This window comes from Sinohyriopsis cumingii, chromosome 4 (genome assembly GCF_028554795.1).
Source record: "Sinohyriopsis cumingii isolate HCF-2022 chromosome 4, ASM2855479v2, whole genome shotgun sequence".
In the NCBI taxonomy this organism is placed as follows: Eukaryota; Metazoa; Mollusca; class Bivalvia; order Unionida; family Unionidae; genus Sinohyriopsis; species Sinohyriopsis cumingii.
In genome coordinates, this window is record NC_142964.1 from 135,816,970 (window position 1) to 135,840,834 (window position 23,865).

The following is a 23,865-nucleotide window of genomic DNA, read 5'->3' on the forward strand; positions in this document are numbered from 1 at the left end:
ATTTTCATTTAAATTTGTCAGAAAATAATAATCATTGTGCTTTGATCTGGGATAGAAATGTTCCCCTTGGGATTACAAATCTGCATCAAACACTCAGCACAGCCTCGTGTATCACTTTAAATTCTGGGCCAAGGATGAATTTTCATACTCTACACAGACATATGATGGATTCTATTATTACTACCATGGGCAGTCTCCACTTCGGAGGGTAGTAAATTTGATAATCAGTAGAGTAATATAAGTATATAAAAAGCATTTACAAGTAATATTAAACACAAAGTTCAAGTCCTATAGGAATAACATCTTTTTAGCAATCTTACATCAGATATTTTAAACAACCAAATCAATGTTATACTGTTACCATGGAAATAGGATTATGTTGCTACTTGTGCTTTGGAATTAACGATGTAGTATTTTTACTACACCAGGTTTTGCAAATCAAATAAGTTAGTGTTTCTGTTAAATGGAAATAGCGTAATACAACTAAATGAACAATGTAGTATAATCTGTACGTCAAGTTTTGGAGATAAAGACAATCAGTTTTACACTGTCACCTAGAAATAAAGTAATCTTACTACAAAAAATTTGGCGATTGACAAAACTACATCATGTTTTGGAGATCACAAACTGCTTTACAATGTCACATGGAAATAGGGTAATATTACTACATGGATTTGGCGGAGAGCTATGTAGTATTGTTACTAGATCAGGGTTTGGGATCACAAAATCAGTGCCTAGAAATAGTGTATTGTTACTACATGGGTTTGGTGGAGAGCCACGTAGCATTATTACTACTTCAGATTTTAGAGATCACAAAATCATTGGTGGGAAATCCATGTAGTATTGTTACTAGAACGTTTACTAGTACAACATGATTCACTTTACAACTTCTTGTACGTCTTCTTATTGAACGAGATATTGTATGTACAAACTTTAAATTTCCTTTAAAAATGACAAGCAAGCGATACATTTATTTATTATGTCAGGTCAGTTTCCCAGTAGTTCAGGATTGTCATAATGAGATCCTCTTTGTTAGAGTTTATAGTCACTAGAATTTCTTCTACAAGGTATCTGAATAAATAGGCTCTTTTTACTTTTTGTCTTTTTAAAGTCTTCGGCTTTCTCAGAATAGTTCAGGACAGCTTCGATTGCTCTCATCGACCAGATATTTGAATAGATTTCATCCTTCTCCTTTTCAGTATGTTCTTTGCATGTTCCGTAAATTTAATTATGGCTTCAATTGCCCCTAAAAAATAAAAGTGCAATTAAAATTGTAAGTTTCCAGTACCGGTACAAAAATGATGTTGCAGTTACAAAATACTGATCACTACTCTTTTGAAATAACATTATATTAGTAACTATGTGACATGATAATATAGGAATAACTGTGTGACATAATTACTCGTTTTAAATGATATTGTAGGCGTACCTGTGACAAATATAATGTTGAGTTCTATTCAAAAGTTGATATGTCTTACTAAAGCCAATTCATGTGTAGTATACAACAGAATGCATTAAAAATTATCTGGTTTAAATCCTGACACAGAAAGCAAAAAAAAAATTAATTCACACAAATTATAACACTGCCCAATAAAAGCAAATATAAGCAGTCAAGAAAAATGTAAAAGTGGCTAATGTTTATGCTTGAGAAAATCAGCCAAGAAATTTACAAAAGATATTTCTGAAAGATTGACATAAATTTCATAATGCGTCATTCATTACAGGCTGCACCCTCATTTATTATTGTACCACAATAACTTTGAAACAAGCTTATAATACAGGGACAGGTGTGGATCCCATTTTATCTTAAATTCCCATAATACGTCCATAATTCCTGATGAATCATAAATAAAACTGGTGATCACACTATCAGGTCATCATCCGATCCCCAGTATTCAAGCATTTTCTGGATAAGAGTATGCTTGTCAGAATTTACATTTACTACAACATGCTCTGCGGCAAGATATTAAAACAGGTATTCGTTTCATTTTCCTTCTCAATCTGTGCATGTCAACAAAGCCTCTATTGCCCTACTGCCTTTTTGTCACAGTATCACCTCTTTTCGGAGTTAGTGGGTCACCAGATAGATGCCCCCCACCTAGCCAAAGGAAGTAAAGTGTTTGAGTTTATATATCCCCCGAAGGTGTGCTGTATGTCATTTTTATAAGAATTTTGAATTAATTTTATTATAGAAATATTTGGTTGGGGTATTTCGTTGGGATATATCTGTACCTCAAAGATGAACAAGAACTCATTTTTTTCCATTTTGATTAATTTTATCAATAAAAGTGGACTTATTTTTGTGACTTCTTCATATGTGTATCATTGTTATGTCATATACAATTAAGACACTGCATTGACATTTCTATAGCAAATTTTAACTACTGTTTGCGTTCTTTGAAAGGTAAAAGGAACATCACTGAAAGTTTCAACTGAATGTTTCTGTGTAAATCTAACTTTTTAAGCTCTATCATTAGGTAAAGAAAGTTTCAATGGTTATTTTGCAGCATTAAAGTTGCTGCAATATTAATAACAGTATGCCTTTTTGACATGGACTACCATTTTCATTAAAATGTATCAGAAAATAATAATCATTGTGGCATAGAAATGTTCCCCTTGGGATTACAAATCTGCATCAAACACTCAGCACAGCCTCGTGTACCACTTTAAATTCTGAGCCAATGATGGAATTTTCATACTCTACACAGACATATGATGGATTCTATTATTACTACCACGGGCAGTCTCCACTTGGGAGGGTAGCAAATTTACCTGCACTCTTGAGGTTATTCTGTTGTACAGGATTTTAGTCCATTTTCGAAAGTTGTTCCAAAACCAATTTTTTCTAGCACTTTGTAAGTAGTTATGTTCTAATATGTCAAAAGCTTTTTCTTGGATCAAAAGTACCAAAGCAGCTTTTTGTCCACTTTTATTTATATATTCAATAATTGTTTTGATACTTAGTATGTTATTTTGTATATCTCTGCCTTTGGGACCACATGTTTGATTTGTATTGATTATTTTCCCCATTTCTTTTTTATCCTATTCGTTAATATTTTGCTTAGTATTTTGTAATCAGTGTTTATGAGGGAGATGGGCCTCCATATTAATGTTATAATCCCTTCCCCTCGGTACTTTCTGTCATCACATCGTCTCTAAAATATTATGAAATAACCACTCCAAAATTGGCGACAACTCAACAAATAGTTTTATATAGAAATCCATGGTTGAGTCCATCTGCATCTGGAGATTTTCCTTTTGTAAGGCTTTGTCTGCTTCTTGCAATTTTTTCTTGCGAGATGAAATAATCACATAAGTCCTTATGTTCTTATTTTCTCGCACTGAATATGTTTTAGTTAGTTCTCAATTTCGCAGTTTGCAATTCCCTGCGACGTATATAATTTAGTATAATATTCTTCAATATGTGTTAATATTTCACTTTTGTCAGTTATTCTTTTGTTCTCATTAATTTTCAGACTGTCCATAATTTTTGTCCCTCCTCTCCTAATTTCTTCGCGTTTGTACAACCCTTTCACTTTTTTAAAATATAAATATGTGTGAATTTCCCTGCTTTTATTTCTCTGCCCGTACTTTTTTCGTCTAATATTTTATTTAGCCAGTCTATTGGATTATTTTTCTTAAGTTGCATTTCTATTGCTTCCTGCTCTAATTTAAGTTTTTCTTACTTATTTGCGGATTTGTTATAGCTATTTTTTAAATTTTTAAATTTTTCCTATTCCCCAATTATGTATCTATTCCCGGTTGCCACAAACTTTGCTGTTTCGTTTTTTATTTCTGTAATAAAAGTTGGATCTACCAGTAACTTGTTATTTAATTTCCAATTTACTTTTCCTCAGTTATTTTTATTTACTTTCAATTTGATATATATATATATATATATATATATATATATATATATATATATATATATATATATATATATATATATATATATCTTAGTTTATGGTCTGAAACCTTAACATCTTTAATCCCTGCTTCTTCATACATTTTTCAATCATATTTAGTACATAAGAATTTGTCAATCCTACTTCCTTTATCTATTTTATACTCAAAAAGTGTATTCTGTCCTTGGCATGTTGAAAAGACGATATACATCCATACATTTATGTTTTGATATAAATATTTCCATATCTAATTTAAACCCGATATGGTCTGTAGTTAGACCCCCTCCCTGTCTATGTTATCCCCTAACCAATTATAATCCCCTCCTATTATTACCTCTTCCATAGTATATTTCTTTAAGTATTTATTAAGTTTTCCCGGAAATTCTTGTTTACGATATTTGCTTGCCGGTATATATAGATTGATAAAATGAATTTTCCCAATTTTTATATGGAGCAGCCTGCCTTTAAAATCCTTTTCCTCTATCCTTTCCCAATCAACACCCTGTTTATTTATAATCAGGGTGGCTACTCCTCCTTTTACGTCTTCCCCTTCAAAATAAATTTTAGTAAAATTGCATCTAGGTGGCTCTCACAAAAATTCTTTACATCTGTAAATCCATTGTGGGTTTCTTGTAAGAATAAAATATCATAACTTAAATCTTTTTTATTTTTTCCCCCTTATTTATACCATTTACGTTAATTGATAAAATTTGGAAGCTCTTTCCTTCCATTTTTTCCCCTTCCAGGTAGCCGCAGTAATGGTTATTATCATTTTTCTAAATTTAGTTTTCTAGATTTGTAGTGTAAGTTTTTATATGGGGGCACTGAGTCAGAATCCACGCCCTCAGCACTGCTGAAGAGTTTTTTCCCCCTGTAATATTGGTTATTCAATTAGTTTAAGTCTATTGTCATTTCCGTCGTGTCATATTTTGTTTCTGTGTCTTTTATGTCCTGTGTGTCTTTCTCTTGATTTTCCGTTTCCTCATCTTCATTTCCATCCATATTTTCATTTCCACTGTCCGTTTCACTAAGTTTCTTCCAAGTCTTTCCCTTCAGCCCTTTTTGTTACCGTACTCTTTGAAAGTCATTTTGGTTTTCTGTTTCCAGTTTTCTGCTATTTTCCCTTTTATCCCTGGGGATTCAGGGCCTGTCATTGCTTTTCTCTTGCTCCTCCTCCTTGTGGGTAGTGGTGTTGATGCAAGAGGCCTGATTCCTATCAGCCCCCCCTCCATTTGTTCGTTTCCATTTTCTACTTTGTGTTTCCTCTTCCGCGAGGCTTCCAAATCTATTCTTAGTTGTATTCAATAGTCTTTCCCAGGTGTCGTTAATCTGTCCGTTTCATTGGGGTTGAGTACTTGTTGACACTGTTGTTTTTTGTTCATCTCTTATTACTGTGACATCGATTTGGGGCAACGGGCGTATCTGCTCGTTTTATCTTTTCTTACATTTTGGATTAGTTGAAGAATCTGCTCTGCTTCTATTGTTTGTTCGTGTTTGCAGCTACTTTGCTTGCATATGTTTGATAGTTGGCTGTTCCTGGCTGTATCTCTGGGTTAGGCCCCGGGCACTCCCTTGGTTCATGCCCCGTTCTGTGGCATTTAGGGCAAAACCTGTCGTTTTCCGACCCCCTATACCAACTCTGCAGCCTAAAGCCTAGGACATAGAAAAATAGCGGGATCTTTTTCGCTTCTTCCTTTTCTACGTATATGATCCTATTTCCAGATTGTATAGGGGCAAAGCCCAATATAGTAGCCGTTTTGTATGCCGCTACTTTCGCATGAAACTTTGTTTCAATCTTAAGTTTTGACTTCTTCCGTGCTTACTTCCAACGGGAGGCCTACTATGTGCACTTCCGTTAGTTTGGGCTCAATGTTTCTTACAAAAGATACCGTCTCGTACACCGTCGCCGTCATTCACTTTACGTCTAATGTTTGCATGTCAAGTAGGTTAGTTCGGTGTTTGGGGTAGATAACGTATTTATTCCTCCCACCATTTTGAACTCCAATTTTCCCAATATCAATACCCATGGTGTGTAGGGCCATTAGGATTTCCCCTTGTTTTGGGGCCTGTGGTGCATCCCCAAAGTCTAGTGTTTGACATCCAGCCGGGTGTTTCAATATTAAACATTTACTTTCTACATGGGTTTCAAAAACTTTGTTTAGCTTTGACCTTTTGGGTAATGTCTCTGGCCATTGTACATGCTCCAACCGATTCCATTTTAATCATTTAAACAGCTCACTCAAAGCGAACCAGATACGATACTAATGCAGGTCTCACACCACTACTAACACTGCTTAAAATAAACTATAGTGTGGCAGTTTTTAGGCGGTCACGCTATGCTAGTATTGTATAGCATGTATATTACTAATCCTTTTCGACCGAGAAAGGACCATAATCCTTTTTCAGGACTAGAGATTATGCAATATGAAATGAAAAATGCAAAATACAATTATCAAAATACAAAAGGTGCTGCGTTTCCCAGCTGGGACACACTATAAATACATAAACAAACGCAATGAATCAATTGGAAAAAAAGAAATTGTGAACAAATCACCCGACTTTCTTACCAATATTCTTGACAAATTCGAGCAGTCTTATAACGCGAAAAACGTGCAACCAGTGCTGCTCAAAGAATAAAACGGAGATCAATCATTCTTCAACGCAATATATTATTTACCTATTACATATGTTATCAGTTGAAGAGGATTAGAAGTAAAGATCTAAAAACTGCAGTGATAGTGATATTGATGTGAGACCTGCATAACTTATGAGATTTATATGTACTAATCACAAAAACAGCATTCAACTCTTTATCTGCCCGGGTGAATTCTTATCAGCGGCCAGTAGTAATGGGTCATACAGCTAGCATCAATTCTTAAGTTAATTCTATATTTCTTTGCTTGGACATATTCTTTTGTCATGAGTTCCTATAAGCACGTTTTACCCGCCTTTCCCGTCTGGTAAGCCGGTTCTGCTCGCTCTGTGTCCACTGCCTGCAGCCTGAATGGAATATGAGAGGAATAACTGAACTGCAAACAACCCATCCATCAATCCATGTATGTATACATGCACGCACGAGTTCACTTGGCCTAAGTTGCAATAAAACTTCCTATTGAAAAATCTGGTCATGAGCTCAAACAGAAATATGCATTTTGAAAAATGGCAAGTAGTGTAAATATACTATAATTTAAATATACATAATACCTTTTTTAGAAAATATTTCTTGCTACACGGTTCGAAACAACATGAAAGATCTCCAGCATCATAATAATGTCCAACAACATAAAGAAATTATTCTTTCTGTGTTTTGGTTTAAAACTCCACTAACAAGACAATGTTAATTTATGCTGACAAAATGCCTTTAAAATAATTGTTTTAATGTATGACCACGGTGCATTTTATGAATGTCATACAACTAATTTGTCCGTCTATGTATCATGCATACAAAATTGGTTTCTTGTACAAATACACAGGGCCTCTGTGTATTTCTTTATCATATTCATATGCAATTCTTGGTTGTAAAACTTTGTAACTGGATATGGCCGAGTGGTCTAAAGCGCTCTCAAATCGGCCAATGTTTCAAATGAGACTTTCTCTGCGACAAACCCCTCAAGTATTATATTATTATTATTATTATTATTATTATTATTATTATTATTATTATCTCTACAAAAAACGTAGATTTTCTGTCTCATTTGTATTTTTCAAGGCAAACAACTTCGATTTACATGGATTTCTTTTTCCAGGCTGTATCAATCCTATTAACACGACTACATCGATAAAATTAAGCACATACATTTTCCCAATAATATTAAGACTACTATTTTTTTTAAAAAAATACCACTTTAGATAGATTGTATTGATAATGTTTCAGTCTGTGTATGCTGGCAGTCTACTTCGATTGTCACTCAATTTCTATCTAAAGATCAGAGAGAAAGAGATAGATTCTTCTCGTCCGTTCGACGAAGAAAATGGACCTGTTCATGTCAATGTTGAAAGTCCGCGACATTGGGTTGAAGCGAGTTTTGAGCATCGCCACTTAAATGTATGTACCACTTCATACGTGAGAAGATTGGCCTGGAAGAGACTCATCTGGTGGTGCAAACCCCATGAAAATCGGACTGTCCGTTCGTCCGTGCGACTTTTTAATGTGCATGTCTTAAGACCGCGACATTGGGTTGAAGCGAGTTTTCAGCAACGCCACTTATAAGCATGTTGACTTGCAATATGTCAGAAGATTGGCCTTGAGAAGACGCATCTGGCCGTGGAAACTCCCATGAAAATCGGCTTGTCCGTACGACTAAGAAAAGCCATAGTTCAAGGTCAAGGTCGGGAGCGTGGGAAAAAATGGCTTAGATGTTTTCTTATAGAATGGGAGATCGGAGAAAACGGATCGTACGAAATACGAATATTAATGTATCGCGAAAACGAGGCTAATAAAGGCAGATTGAGAAAAAAATATGACGTCCTACTGTACATCGAGTAACGATCGGAACTGTTTGCCAGATATTTCTTTTACATTCGTTGAGAATTTCATCTCGGGTGTCTCCAGCAGTTCAGGGAATGAACAGATGACAAAAGGATTCAAGTATTACAGTGAGGGATATGTCCATTCTCTTAAACGTAAGTTGATTTACGTCCTATCTTGAGTGTCCTTTGTCTCTACAGCACAGAAAATACAAGTTAACGATATAGAAATGAAACTATTTAAAGCATGAATTTTGTTTCTGATTGATTAGGCATGGTTTAAATGTACAGCTATGATCAATGAATACTGTGGTCAAAACATGTGGTCAGAATAAAACATTTACAAAACGTGGATAGTGACAAAAACTGCCCTTTTAACCAACTACGCCACCCACCAGTAGAGACTTTGTTGTGCGCTTTAAATAGTTTTGGGTACATGTCGGTATGCTTGTATTTTAATTTGTATCAAAAGTACACAACCTGGCACTTTTATATTCACCCACAAAACAGCAGGATTATTTGTTCAAAGCTGTTTGATAGCCATTCATATATATATATATATATATATATATATATATATATATATATATATATATATATATATATATATATATATATAATCAAAGCACCCTGCCCTCAAACACACAAATTGGTCCCTTATTTATATGAATTTCTTCATTGATTATAATTAATATTAGTTTTGTGGTGTTGGTAGATGGATGAATTTTAACATCCAGTATGTAACTGCACACATTAGATAAAGTAAACATAATAGGGAAGAATCGTGTCTAATATTGTGTCATTTTATGTATGGGATATTATCTTAATCTTTTTGTTAAACTGATTTTCTCTTTAATTTTCAGTTTATAGAGATGGAAATGAATGCCTTGCCAAGGGATGGTGTTTTAGATCACAAAAGAACGAGTCCACGCATGTTGTTGAGGTAAACCTGTCTTTTTCATTTAGATTTCATCCCTGAATCTAATCATCTTTATTTCTGTAACAGGCATCAGTCATCAGATATTAGTTTAGGCTTGTACTGCATGTTACAGCTTGTGATCATGACTATACAAAAAGCCTGTGACAGAGAAAAACAATTTATTTATAATAAAGTTATATTTGTATGCATATTTCAATAAGCAATTAGATTTCATAAAAGTTTCAACTGTTATGATTTTTAATGTTTCCATTCTCCTATTCAAATGTGAAAAATCAGCAGTATTGGCATCCATATTTTACAATTACAAATTGAGTATTTATATATTTTTTTTAATATTATAGGTTGCCATTTCTGCAGAAGAGGTATCCACTTCAACATGCTCGTGCACAAATGGGCAGAGTGGTGCTTGCGGACATGTAACAGCTCTTCTGTACCAGCTGGCTTACTATAAAAGCAGGAAAATGAGGTTAATTCCAGCTGGCACGGCTAAAATATCATTACCTCAGACCTGGCATCAACCTAGGAGAGAGAAATTGAAAGGATCAAAAGTGGATGATCTAGTTGTTCAGGGCTATGACCGCAGCAATCCCCACCGAGCTACAAAGGGTATTAAATCAACCCTATTCCAGATGATGCCCAGTTTAATGCAAGTGAGCTCGCAGAAAAACTTAAGGATTTTAACATGCTATTTCCCACTGTGTTCAGTGGTTCTGATTCTCAACAGGTTTTTGACACCTTATGGAAATTTGTGAAGGGAAGCATTTTGAGCTACCAGCAAAGAATGTGCAGTGACTATATAATGAATCTAATGGACATTGACACATTTATAGAATTACCCATTAATAATGTGATGACATGTAATGTTGTGACAGTGTTGACTGAGAATCAAACAGTACAGTTTGACACTCTGACAGTGAGACAGAGAGCTGGGAAATTGAGGAAAACACCTGGTTGCAGTCCAGAAATCCCTGATGGCACAGTATCAGAAAGGACAATATAACAACCTCAAATGCTGGAGAGATTGCAAAACGCAGAAAAGTGAAGCTTAGCTTTTTTATATTGTTTTATTGATATAATTATGATCATATTTCAAGTGTCTAAGTACATGCAGTTACAAAACTGGTGACCACTGAAATTAATGTTCATGAAAAAAATGAAGTATAACAAAACATTCAACACATTTTGTTAACATCACCAGTTTGAAATCTACAGATTATTATGCATTACAATGGGCTTACTTTTCAACAAATAAAACATAACTTCAATGTTTTGCACATGCGGTCATGATGTGGAGCTTCGTACAACTTCAAACGTAAATTGATGCCCGATGTAGGTACACAACTGTAAATAAGTTGCCTATGTTCAAATAATTTCGCTCTCATACAAATGTTTCATGTGTAGATGGTGAGAAGTTAGCCGAACGTTTAAGAAGCACCAGACATGTGACCATTGCTGCTATGAAACATGGCTTGGAATCAGAGATGTTAGCAGCAAAAAAATATAGCAAAGTAAACTGCCACTTTAATCACAATTAAAATTCAATTACTGCCTAACAGACTTTGCACTAGGGCTCCAAAGCAATATGAATGCATTCAAGGTGCAGTTTTAAAATATTAAAATTATATTCAGCATGCACAAATATTTTTAATATTTCAACACTTAAAATAGTCTTGAAATTCAGATCTTGCATAAATGCTGTCTACGATACAATTGGGCCATATCATATCATATTTCTTCAAATAAACTTTCCAGGGCTGTGTATTTTCCTAAATTAGGATTGGTTTTTTTAAATACAAAATGAGTATGCTGTAAAGAAAAGAAGAAAAATAAACTTGTATTGCATAAATGACACCCCACTGTTTAGGAACAGTTTATTTGAAGAAGAAATAAAACCACCTTTTAAATTATTGTGATGTATGATTTTGGTTTGCTTTTTTAAAAAAAATTCTTTTTCCTTCTAGAGAATGAATGACAATGTCAACCTGTACCCAATTTGCTAATTGTGAGCCCATTTTGTCATTGGCTTGCTGCAACTCTCGATCGTAAAGTCTACAATCCCAATATATCGACACACATACATCTTACCAAAGGTATTTGCATGAAAATCAAGATGTCAATGAAATATGGCACAATTTTACTAAAGGTGTTAAAAAACTTGTATATTACTGAAACGTTAATAAAATGAACTAAATTCACACATCCAAAAGATATAACAAGATGCCATTGAAATGTGGCATGATTTTATGGTCTACAAATAAACTATTGAAATGTCAATAAAATGAACCATACGTGGTACTTTCATAATGTCTCGGTATCTTTGTTTTCATTCACAAGTTCTACATGATTCTTCCATGTCACAAAATGTTATTTCTGTTGTTTAATCAGTGGTCGTTTGAACAAAGTCAGTACATTTGCTACTGTCCACAACTGATTTATTGACCCAGAAATTGTCAAAGGTACCACAGACTGTAATAACTTGTATTCTTTCACTCTCTTAATGTGTCTTTCCACATGTATCCTCAGGTTTGCAATTTTTTGATTGTCCTCCACCTGGGAAGCTGTGAATTGTCCATCACTACACAGAAAGTGTGGTGTTGCAATGGAAACACCACTACCTTTTAAAACTTTGTGTAAAACAAAACCTTTATCTGCCATAATTTGGTCCCCTGGTTCTAACAAATCTATAAGCCCCGACAGCTTTGTGAACACCACATCACTCATGCATCCCGAGTACAAGGAAGACACAAATGTGATTGCATCGTGTGGGGCTATCCCTGCCAAACCTTTCCAGGTGTTGTGAGTTTTGTAGTTTGAAAAAGTCTTTGATGTAAGCACTAGAGATAAAGGTTTTTCTGTAAATATTTCTGTGCAGTCAATAGTAATTCTGGTTCCTGGGTAGGACAGATGAAACTCGAGAGGCATATTTGCTTGAACCTGCTCACGACTTGGCCAAATATTTATACTTCCCAGTAAGAAATACAAATAATTTGTCCACATGATTATTTTCCGACTTACAGAAGACCTGTGAATATTAAATCGAACAGACATATCTTCAATCGGAAAGCCATATCTCAATCTACACAAAAACATGAAAAGTTCATCCACTGGGTCCATTGCTTTTTGCCGTCCCCTGATGTTCATATCATTCCTGTGCTGTAATATAAGGTCTTCATTCTAATTGCAGTAGGTTTGATGCTACTGAAGAAGGTTATAAAAACCTCATATGTGGGAAAACCAGTGTAAATTATATCATTTCATCGTCATCTGTAAATCTGTTCAATCCAAGTTTTTCCATGTTTATTTTTTTATTTAAACCTTGCAGTTGCCTTTCTTTCTCTTCCAGATCTGTTTCTACTTTCCTCAGTCTCTCCTCTAGATCTGTAATTTTACCTTTGCATGCTATATGCAACTCACAGGATCTGAAGAAGATAAAATAATAATGTAGTTTTTCATCAACATGTATGACTATAATGGAGACAAAAATATAGAACTAGCAAAGTTACCAGCTTCACTATAATTTAAAATTATGCAAGAGTTTTAACAGAGGCTGCTTTCCACTGATTGTATGCTCTCTCTCTCTCTCTCTCTCTCTCTCTCTCTCACACACACACACACTCTCTCTCTCTCTCATACCCACACACCATGCACACACTATGAAATAAATGTAAAACAAAAGTTACAAAGCTCTGGTTTGATTACATATCAGTGCCATCTAGAGGAGTACAGCAAACAAAGTCCAACATAAATCAGGTCTTTTCAGAGTAAATACGAGAAATTATGCAGTGATATGTAGCTCTTGCAACTATCCCACAAAGGCTCTGAGACTTGATTGGATATATAAAAACGGGAATGTTAACCTTAACCTTACCTGTTGATGATGACACCGCCATCTGAATAAGCAATATATATGTCTTACATTTGCTAAAATAGGAGAGATAGTAGAGTAGTACGTCACAAAAAGAACTACAAACGTACTCTGAAAACAGCTGATACTTACTGATCTGATGTCATTGGTGATTGGTTTTCAGGCATTGGCTTATGAGACTCATTGTAAATGTCAACACATGGAATCTCAAATTCTTCCAAAATGTTGTTATCCATCTTCTCTGCAATTGGTTGTCTCACTGCAGGTGGATTTTTTGCTTTCCTTTCAGTTGTCCAAGTAACATTGATGGAATAGCATATCATTTTAAGCAACGTCTGTTGGGTGTCCATCAATTCCTGTTGCTTAAAGTGTCTAGAACAGACAACTGTATTTGTGACAATCTAAGAAAAGCAAAAATAAACCATGAGTTAATTGCAATAATTAGTTGTAAAGAAAACCCCGACTGAGTCATACCATACTACATGTCTGCGGCATGATGCTCCAGTGCTAGACATCACTATAAACTGCCGTACTGCAGACATCGTAGCAAATATTGCTGAAAAAATTGTTACAGTTACGTCAAAAATCCAAACACACACACATTGTTTTGCAAACATAATATAACTGGTATATTTTCAGTTTATTTATGATGTGATGCTATTGTGATCCGTATCATATGGAGGGTAATGATTAATGTGATGAATATCGCGAAGCCAAATGGGTAGCAATACCTAGCTCTAATTCGGACGTGTCCTAACATCATCAACACTAATGAAAAACGTAAGGATTACTCATAAATGTGCCTCATTAAAGTCTGCATCAATTCACTCTGTGAATATGTCTTTCTAAATGTATGTGCATGTGTGCTTCCCTGCATTGATGCATACATAGGTGTTGTGAATCAACTCTTTTGCCGTCGACGATTTATCTCAAGAGAAGATCTCAGCTGATTTTTCAACATTTTCAACAACAACAAAATCTAGAAACAAACTACCCAAACGTTGTTGGGTAAGGAATAGGTTTCCGCTTGGTACTTCTTAATATTCAGAATTGTGAATGAAAAATAATTGACCTGCCTTGATTATTGTATAGTTCTAAAATGTAAGTATAATTTACAAATACACTGGAAATTATTCGTAAGACATGATTTTTGATGTATCGAACACTGCAGTCAAGAGCTTGTAACCTATGTAATTGTGACTAGGAATAATATATTTTGTCTTTGAAAAAGCAAGCGTCACTACTGAATATGTAATTTTCCGTCTTTTCAGAATGTCTGTAAATATTCACAGAAAGATGTTATTATATAAGTTATTTACAATTATGACACAAAACAGAAGGTGCTGATTAGTATATTTGTTGCAGACGATGAAGAACGAGTTATTAAAAGCAGGAGACTTTAACGTAATCTTGGTCGAGTGGGGAAAGGGATTAGGACTACCTTACACACGGGCCACGGCTAACACTCGAGTGGTGGGAGCAGAAATAGCCAGACTTATAAGTGCATTAAAAGTAAATTTAAATGTACCTTCCCAGTTCCTTCCATTATTAGCAGTAGCATAACTGGCATACGCACTTCATGAACTCTGTAAATTTTACAACAGAGTATAATGCCAGGCTCGGGAATTTAATATGGAGATTGCACTCCTTGTAGGAAACATAATTTACAACTGGAGTGTCAGTCAGGGTACAATGAGAATTTAATATTGAGATTGCACTCTGGGTACGAAGATAATTTACCACTGGATGGGCAGTCTGGGAAAAGGGAAATTTAACACGGAGGTGGCCCAATTTCTACAGCGAAATTTAGCACTGAATTTAATATGGACTTGGCGCTATTTGTGCAAGGTGAATTCAATATGGAGATGGACCTAGGGCACATGGTGAATATAATGGAAACAACGATATGGTGTATTAGGCCAAGTAAGCAATTTGTACTAATATACTATCATTTTTCCAAACAAGCTAATAGAAAGCATGTTGAAATGCCAATCCTTGTTGTGGCACAATTTAGTTCTTAAGTATCTGTTATGCGAGTCTCGATGGCTTCTGATGGAAAACTTAATATTTGCACATTGCATTCTAACCCAAAAGCCGCTTCGAATGACCAATACATACTTATTTGCCGATCACACAAGGTAGGATGTTCACGAAAGAGTAAAGAAACTTAGAACATTGAAACTCTCATATATAAAACTACCCCTCCCACCGAATGAAAAACGACACTATTAGATTATTATAAGCCTAGTCTTTCTTATAAACGTTGTCAGTCTAATAAATCCGTTTATGTTTAATAGTTGATATTTATACATTAAAATGAATGGGCTAGCTCTAGTCATCCCTCTTTATTTGTCATTCTTTAATGGAGCGGGAATTACTTTTTCTTAAATGTTGATTTTGAAACAGTTGTGTCCAGTATTTTGCTTTATTTATTCATTTTTAATGTTATCTCCATAACTCTCTCTCTCTCTCTCAAACTGTGGATTGGCGAAAAGGACGTTTGATCCAATGTGTAGCGATATGAATTGACGCTGGATCTGCCGTTTTTAAAACTTGTACAGGCGAAAGGTTGCAACTTTGCAAGAAATGTTAACTTCGACACAACAAAATTCCTTAGTATGACAGTGTAGCCAACTATTTTAAATCTGCACTCAAAATCAGTTCATGGGTAATATTGCTCGTTCCGTGTCTTAATCGCGGCCAAAATACTAATTTATATTTACAACATTGGAAAAATCCGAGGTCAAGTCAATGTTGGTTTGGATGAATGACATCAGAACCAAAAATAGCTGAATTATATCAGTTATTCTGCCTTTGCCTCACAATGTAACCAAACATTCATTCTGATTTCGCCAACAATATTCTTACCACGCGCATTAAGTTAAAACGTCAATATTTGTATGAAGCAGCTTAAAGTAGTGAGGCTGACAAATCCAAAATTTATATCCGGATTGATGAAGAAATATTTGCTTTATATCATGTTCTTTTTCTTCCAACAAACTCTCTGTCGTTGAGTTCCTAAAAACCAAACTTCTATTAAATTTTTTCACCAAACATGGATACAAAACAGTATTCACAACAACGTATATGTGTGTGTATAGACGTATGCTTATATTGATAAGATTAAAATATGATTAAATTATCGGAAAATAACAAAAAGACCAAAACAATGGTGCCAAATTGGATGGTCAAACAGAAAAACATATGTCACGTGGGTGACAATAGGTACACTCAACCTTTTGTATTAGCTATCAGAAAGGCCAAAAATTAAAAAAAATAAAATATGTTATCGTGCAGAGAAGTAACGGCTCTGTATTTAGTTCTCCCGATCGCAATAACTGAATTATTCCCCGAGTTTAATTATCAGTCTCTAACTCTCTCGATCATACAAATGTGATTGCATAAAACATTTCTTGAAATTTGTTAACTCTGTATACTCAGATTAATCTCTTTGAATTTTGATTTTTTTCTGGTGCTGTTTATATTGCAGCTGCATCTTGAAAACCTTGTTATCGTTACTGTGCCTTAACCAATAGTCTTATAAGTTATTCACTGAAAGACGTTTTATGATATCTAGTTCGACCTCAATGACAATGGAGTCCTGCGGACATCCAATGAAAATTATACTTCTCGGGCATCCAGTGAGACTTCCTGTTACGTTTAGTTGGTTCCAAAGAAAATAATCCTAATCAGCCTTTCAAATTCATCGCATTTGTGACCATCTGGAAAATCACGTTATCAATACGTTTCCGAAACTGAAACTTAAACTTGAAATGTAGTTGGTTCTAAATGATAACAATGCCGATCAGACCTAAAGTATATATGCCATGACAGATATATTAACAATCTTGTTATTGCTACTTTTCCTGAACAGATATTCCAATAGACATGAGGGTTTCACATGGAAATGTCTTTTGACATTTGGTCTGTCCAAAAAACCAATATATTAGCATGCGCATTACGCTCCAAGGTATCACTTCGAAGTTAAACCAAGAAGTGGGCAACATATTTAGATAATATGCGGGGCTATGGTATTTCATTATATATGCTAACGGTGCGATATGTGAAACGATGATGATCAAAAATAAACTTAAAATCTATCTTAGTGATATAAACATACACGCTACCAACAAAGATATTCATAATATACATGATGTCGTCGGAAGGTTGCACCGCAAATATATATAAAAAATTTAAAATTGAAACATCTAAGCATCCTTTTAAATAAAGTTGACTTAAAAATACGTTTTAAGCTTATTATTATCTCATTTATGGGAAAAGGGGAAAAGTTTAAGTTCCCATCTCCACACAATCACGGGCATTACGGTACAGTGAAAGTATTATAAAGAAATAAATTTAAAGTGCCTACGCGTCCCACACTGTGATTATTTAAAGTATATAATGTCTTCTTTTAAGTGACCGATACAGTTTTATTTTCACAGAAACAGTAGAAAATCCTGTCTGACTTTTGGGCGACTCTAAATATATCCTTTAGGCGACCGTGGTCGCCTAAAGGTTGCTCGTATGTCTACCAAAGGTCGCATTTTGGCTATATATATATATATATATATATATATATATATATATATATATATAGAGAGAGAGAGAGAGAGAGAGAGAGAGAGAGAGAGAGAGAGAGAAATAAGACTAATGACAAGATTTTGGATCTATTTTGTTTGGCCAAAACTCAGCAGTGATGTTTCTAAATACGATAGATCTTGTCCCATTTGTCAAATGGTAGGAAAACGTTTCCGTGTTTATCCTGTTTTATCGATTTTCCGTTTTCCGATATCCTGAATCAGAGTAATTGTTCGTTCCATGTCTTTTCCGGTATGATGTTTATTTTTATTTTTTTTTTGGGGGGGGGAGGGGGGCGTTCTTGGTTATTAGTTTGAAAAAACTTCGTTAGAAGTACTAGTGATCACTATCGTTTGTCCTTCGCTCCCGTAAAGTGGCATGCTTCCTGACAAGGCTCGTCGTAATGTAATTTGGTTATAGAGAATTTGTTCTATATGTACACTAGCTGTGACAGATATGCGCAGCTAGGTGCTTAGGTTTCCCGCTGCAGGAAATTTGCTCGTGCAGCATGGTCTGAGTTTCGCTCAGGATTTCGAAATAACTAGAGCCGAAAAAATATACCACCCTCGGGTGACGATGTACGCGGCAACGAAACCAGAGTACATTTCTGACAAGTTGTACATATTGATATAACACATGCACAATTCCGTGACAGTGGGTTCTTAGAAGACTTAAGTTATTTCCCATTGGATGTACCAGACCACATGCATAGATATTTTTAAATATTAAATTTTCATTTGTTTTCATAACATTGACAGTTAAATTATTTGCTAAGTTTTTGAAAACATTTTGTTTTCGCTTCTCTCTTTTACTTAGTTTATAACCGAAGAGTCGTAACAAATGCATCTAAATAATTTATATATAAATAATACATCACTTGAAACACTTGTTTTGGTGTAATACTACTTCGTTATGACGTATCATTTTTATCTTTTTATGCTTTTTGTGTGAACCAACGTGTATAAGCAAATTCATACAAGTCATGAGGTTCATAAGGTATTTTGCCGGGGAACCTCAAATAAAAAGAAGAATGCTAGTCCTCTTTTTCGTCAGAGTGACTAGGGATGTGTGTCTCCATGATGATACATAATGGGTGTTACATTGATGGTATGCGAGAGGCGGGGGGGGGGGGGAGGATATGAACGTATATGTAAATAAAAGGGAAAAACCTGTCCGCATATGAGGTCTGCCTTTATTAAACTGACAAACTTAATGTGTAACTTAAGCAAATGAGATTATACATTCTGGACATCAAATTTTACACCAACCTATTGCTCTTAAATATTACTAATTACCAACTTCAAACGATTGTAACTTCGAAATTATTTATGTCTTAAATGTTTCATCGAACACTAAGTGAAACCGTTCAAAACATTTAATCCAACATAAAACTACAAACAAAATACAAAATTCTCATAGAATTTGATACAATGCACAAAACGTTATGTTTCACAATTCAAATTATAGAATAAAATAACGCGGTTTGTTTGAAAGAGCAAATTGAAATAAACGCTTCAATACCTTCAAACATCAGATTTTGTCATGGGACATATGAAATAAGGAATCTAAAATTAGCAAAGTGGCAATACTTTACAATTTACAAAAAATAAGTGTTTCGCAGCTGTAAACATGGGACATAACTCTGAGAGTCTGCAGAAGTGGTCATGCTAGCTCTACATTTCAGCAACTGTTGATATAGAGTATCCTGTCAGTAATGCGCCTTCCCTTGCTCCAGAAATGATACAACTTTGAGCGATTTGATGCAACCGTTGCAGAGATAAGACATCGTTACATGACGCATTCTTTATTCAAAACAGTTAGCATGTAGGGCAAATCTCACGTCACCTGACTTCAGAGTTCATGACCTTTCCATTGCTAATACATGTTTTCAATTTACCGACATAACGTGTGTTTTCAATCTTCTCTATAACACATCTGCTAATACATGATGTTACCTGGCTACGGTAAACTGTAGGAGGAATACAAGTAGGACAAAACTATTATATCATTGGGGTACTACGTACACTATTTGTTTTAAAAAATTATAGAAATGTAAGTCCTAACCAGGGTACTGGAACAATAAGATTAAAAAATGGAGTTAAACAAGGGATAGCTAGCAGGTGCTAAAAGAAGAAGAACAATACAAATGGAGTGTGAGGATGAAGAAAAACAACAGCAATGACAATAATAAAAATCCACGGCGAAAGAAAATCACATGAGCTATCAACGACAAAACATAAATAGTGACAATATATTCCAAAATTTAAATACAGTAATTTTCTCATCAGCACTTCGTCGTAAAAGACTGGGTGAGGCCTGCCTCAGTTGATGCATTCTCGCCACATAATTTGATTCTGGAATAGTAAAGAAGAAAATGTTCAACATTTCCATCAATTGCAAATTACAACACCTATTCTGCGGCTCATATAATGGCATGACATGATCATTTACATTAAGGTAACATGATAGTTCAAAAGAAAACAGTTTGTCTTGGATGAGCCATGACATGATGTATACTAATCCAAACAAGGGATCAAACTACGAACAGCATTGGTACAAAGTGATGTCTATGATAGACAAATATCCGATCTAGTTTTATAATATCGTCACGGTTCTACCTTCATTGTTTTCTTTAATAGATGACGTTGCTTGAGTGGAATCAGTGGTATCAAAAAGAAAAAATTAATGAAAAAAAAAACAAACAAACAAACAAAAAAAAAAAATGGTTTTCGGATAAATTGACCGTTCGGTTGCTTTGATTTTCATTATAAAGGCGCCATATACTTCGGTTTTTTTATTGCTGGAAAGACATTCAGTTCATAAATGAGGTTATCTTTTAGAAAATATTCAACGTATAAATAGAAGTGTCGATTGCTTTTGAAACTATCAATTCATTTTCCTTTAGCTATATGCTGTTCTAGTCGAGACAACGCCATTTGGATTGTATATGTGGCGGCTAAGTAACTTTGAGACATTCTACAATTTATTTCACGTTTTAGATATGTTTGTGTTAGGACATATCCAGACGTCAGGATATAAGAAACTAGCCGGCCTATGAGGGGAGATCCTATGTTCTAAAATTGAAAGGTTTTACATTTGATTCTCACACCCCATGACCCAACCCTCAATTTTAACTTGTGGTTATCTTTCACACACGCATACACACACAAAATAAAATGTAATTTTGACCAAAAGAACACGAAAATATTTGCTAGGGGGGTTACTCTTTACTTTTATAGGGTCGTACTTACTTCGATTCTCGTTGCTAAGTTTAGATGCATTTCAAAATAGGGTTATACTCCCCTCCTCGGTTATTGCACCTTGTGGTTGGTTTCCTCGACTTTGTTTTAGACGGTTGAAGTGATCTTTTTGACATTCATTAATTTGCCCTTTTCATTTATTCACGATTTGTGCTATAGTTGTTGTTTAAAATGTTCATTTATCACTTTAAGATGTAGATATGACCGGACTGATTCTCTTATGTTACATCTGTTATGAGCTGCTTATTGATCAATCCTACATATAGGCGCAAAAGAGGAACATATTTAGCAAAAGGGAACGTTTTCCTCCACCTTTTGTGTTTCATTTTCTAATATCATATGACATGACTGCGCCTCTGTTTCTTCATCTATATTTGTTGTAGCAAGAAGCTACTTGTTTTTAATGCTGATTCGATACTGGAACATTCCTCGAATTCTTGAAAATCTCATAGAAGTTTCGTACAAACTCATTAAATTTATCTGAGAGAATGCACAATATTTAGACCGAATAAAATCTGCAACGCTATAAATGCAGAGGATTATACCAGCTCCAATATCTTCTTACAACAACTGCCCTTACCTGTTTGTCATTAACATTATTAAATATTTTAATAGGTCATTACAAGAAACCAATCAGTAATGGTTCTGTTACACAAGATCCATCAAATAAGCATGAAGATTCTCATGAAGTGCAAACATGTATCTTACATTCCGGTGGACTCTCCGTTATTTATTTCCAATTTCTCGATATAGATGCTGGCAGTATGATTTTTCGTCGTAGACCCGTCGAACTGACTGGAACTCCGGTGCCAGCTCACTGTGACATTGTTCACTGTGCCAAGATCATTGATGGAAGCTCCGACAAACCCATACGTCTTACCCGGCTCTATGTCCATGTACCTGAAAAAAAAATTGAGATTCATTTACACTGCATTTATTCATTTTAAAATCTTTTCTTTTCAGAATAACATTTTAATATTACCATCAATTACACCAAAATAGTACAAGTCTATAACACCTTTCCATTAGGAAATTACTGCTTTAACACCCATTTTAGCATGAATATAGGAAACTCTTTCAACCATATCTTTCCTTTCAGATCGAGAGGGTCTCTTAAATGCTGAGACTTTATGGTCTTAAGTTCAGAAATAGGCGAAAGAAACAAGGTTTGTAAAACTTAACAAATAATTTAATACTTTAAATTATAAAGTGACAATTTAAGAGCAACCTACAGTCTTATGTATTAAATCCAACATAATCCTAAGAAAGTTCTACACAAGAAAAATGAAACGAATGTTCCGAATGAACAGGTCCACCAATGTGTTGATGTGCGAACAGTCCTAATGTGTCAAAGGGGCATTGTCCAGAACTCCTTTGGAGAAATTCCCAGTAGTCGCAGAATAATATATTAGTCCAAAGAGCAATACGAGCACTTTTTAAATCCAATAAATAATCCAAACAAATGTTCCTCTAAAACTGCATCTAAACACAACATGTAACACATCTGCATGCATCTATTATAACAAGAACATAGGAAAAAAGAATGAATTAATTGATCAACACTCTTATATTCACCCGCATGGTTCAGGATTGCAATATTTTCTTACTTGACCGATGTCGCAATACTATCTACGGGAATTATGCCACAATATCCCATGTCGCAACAAAACCCACCTTACTCAACCATCCAAAATTTGTACATAGGCTTGTTATTAGGATTAATTTTAAAAATTGTAAACACCTGTTTATAGATCATATGCAATCTACAGAAACTTGCAAGAAAAATGATTTATACAATAAAGCTTTCTTTTAAATATTAGTCAAACATAGATAAAATTTCACAGGAAGATGTCTTATGAATGACACAAAATAAATACAGAATAAAGCTATATATACACATGAAAGTATATCTGCGATCAGGTATAATTTTCTTCGTTGTCCCTAATATCAATGCTATAGCATTACATCAGACTCCATGCAAAAAGTTTCTGGTTTGTGTTTTTCATTTTGTCGATGAAAATAAGGGGTTTGTGATCACTGAATACAAGAATAGGAAAAAGAGCTGAAAGAACATGTGCGCTCTTTGGAACGGCCTTCATTTTAGCAAAATCCTCCCGATATTTGTCAGACCAACACAACATAGTCCTCTTAGACAACAAACTGGTCTGCGGTTCAGGAATTATAAAAAGCTGAACAAAGTTTTCTATAATATCCAGCCATACCCAAAAATCGCATCGGTTGCTTTCTGCTGATAGTCACTGGGAATTCAGAGATAGCCATAACCTAATATCTGGACGTTTAACTTGATCCTGTCCCACCGCAAGTCCTACAAATATATCGCAAGAATGGCAAATCTCACTTTTACTTATATTAATTGTCAAATTTCCATCACTCGGTCGATTTAAGAATTTATATTTTAATGGTTTCCGTGTGATTTTAACAGGTATCGTTGTATATAATGAGGTCATCGATGTACACATCACAGACTTTTATACCAGATCTTATTATATTCATTAAATCCTGGAATGTTGATCGGCACATATTTCATACCTAAACACATCACCTTATATTGATAAAGTCCAGTTGAAGTGCCTAAATTTATTTTTTCTCTTTTTGTAAGTGGAATCTGCAAAAATCCTTTCAAAAGGTCGAAATTTCGGATTTTTAATTCTGTCAATGCAGTCGTTAATTAATAGCATTGGAAATGAATCTATATGAGTGACACTAAGTTCGTCTTTCTGTAGTCAGTGCACATGCGGAACGTATTTGTTCAGCACAACCATACATGGCAAACTAGAATTACTTTTACTTGCGTCAATAAAATTATTATCCAGCAAATACTGAATTTCC

General features: G+C 34.7%; 1 protein-coding gene and 1 pseudogene across 1 annotated transcript; one reads left to right on the plus strand and one right to left on the minus strand.

Annotated features, from left to right (window-relative positions):
* Positions 1–7,890: 7,890 nt before the first annotated feature.
* On the plus strand, positions 7,891–11,497 carry LOC149802137 (uncharacterized; annotated as a pseudogene).
* A 179-nt stretch (positions 11,498–11,676) lies between these two features.
* LOC149802138 (uncharacterized) lies at positions 11,677–12,453 on the minus strand. Its single transcript, XM_089956898.1, has one exon. It carries the CDS (start codon positions 12,451–12,453, stop codon positions 11,677–11,679), a length of 777 nt encoding a protein of 258 aa, XP_089813024.1.
* Between the last annotated feature and the right edge of the window lie 11,412 nt (positions 12,454–23,865).

Excerpts from the sequence above, each read along its gene's own strand:
- LOC149802138 (XM_089956898.1), bottom strand. The coding sequence starts at position 12,453 with ATGAACATCAGGGGACGGCAAAAAGCAATGGACCCAGTGGATGAACTT.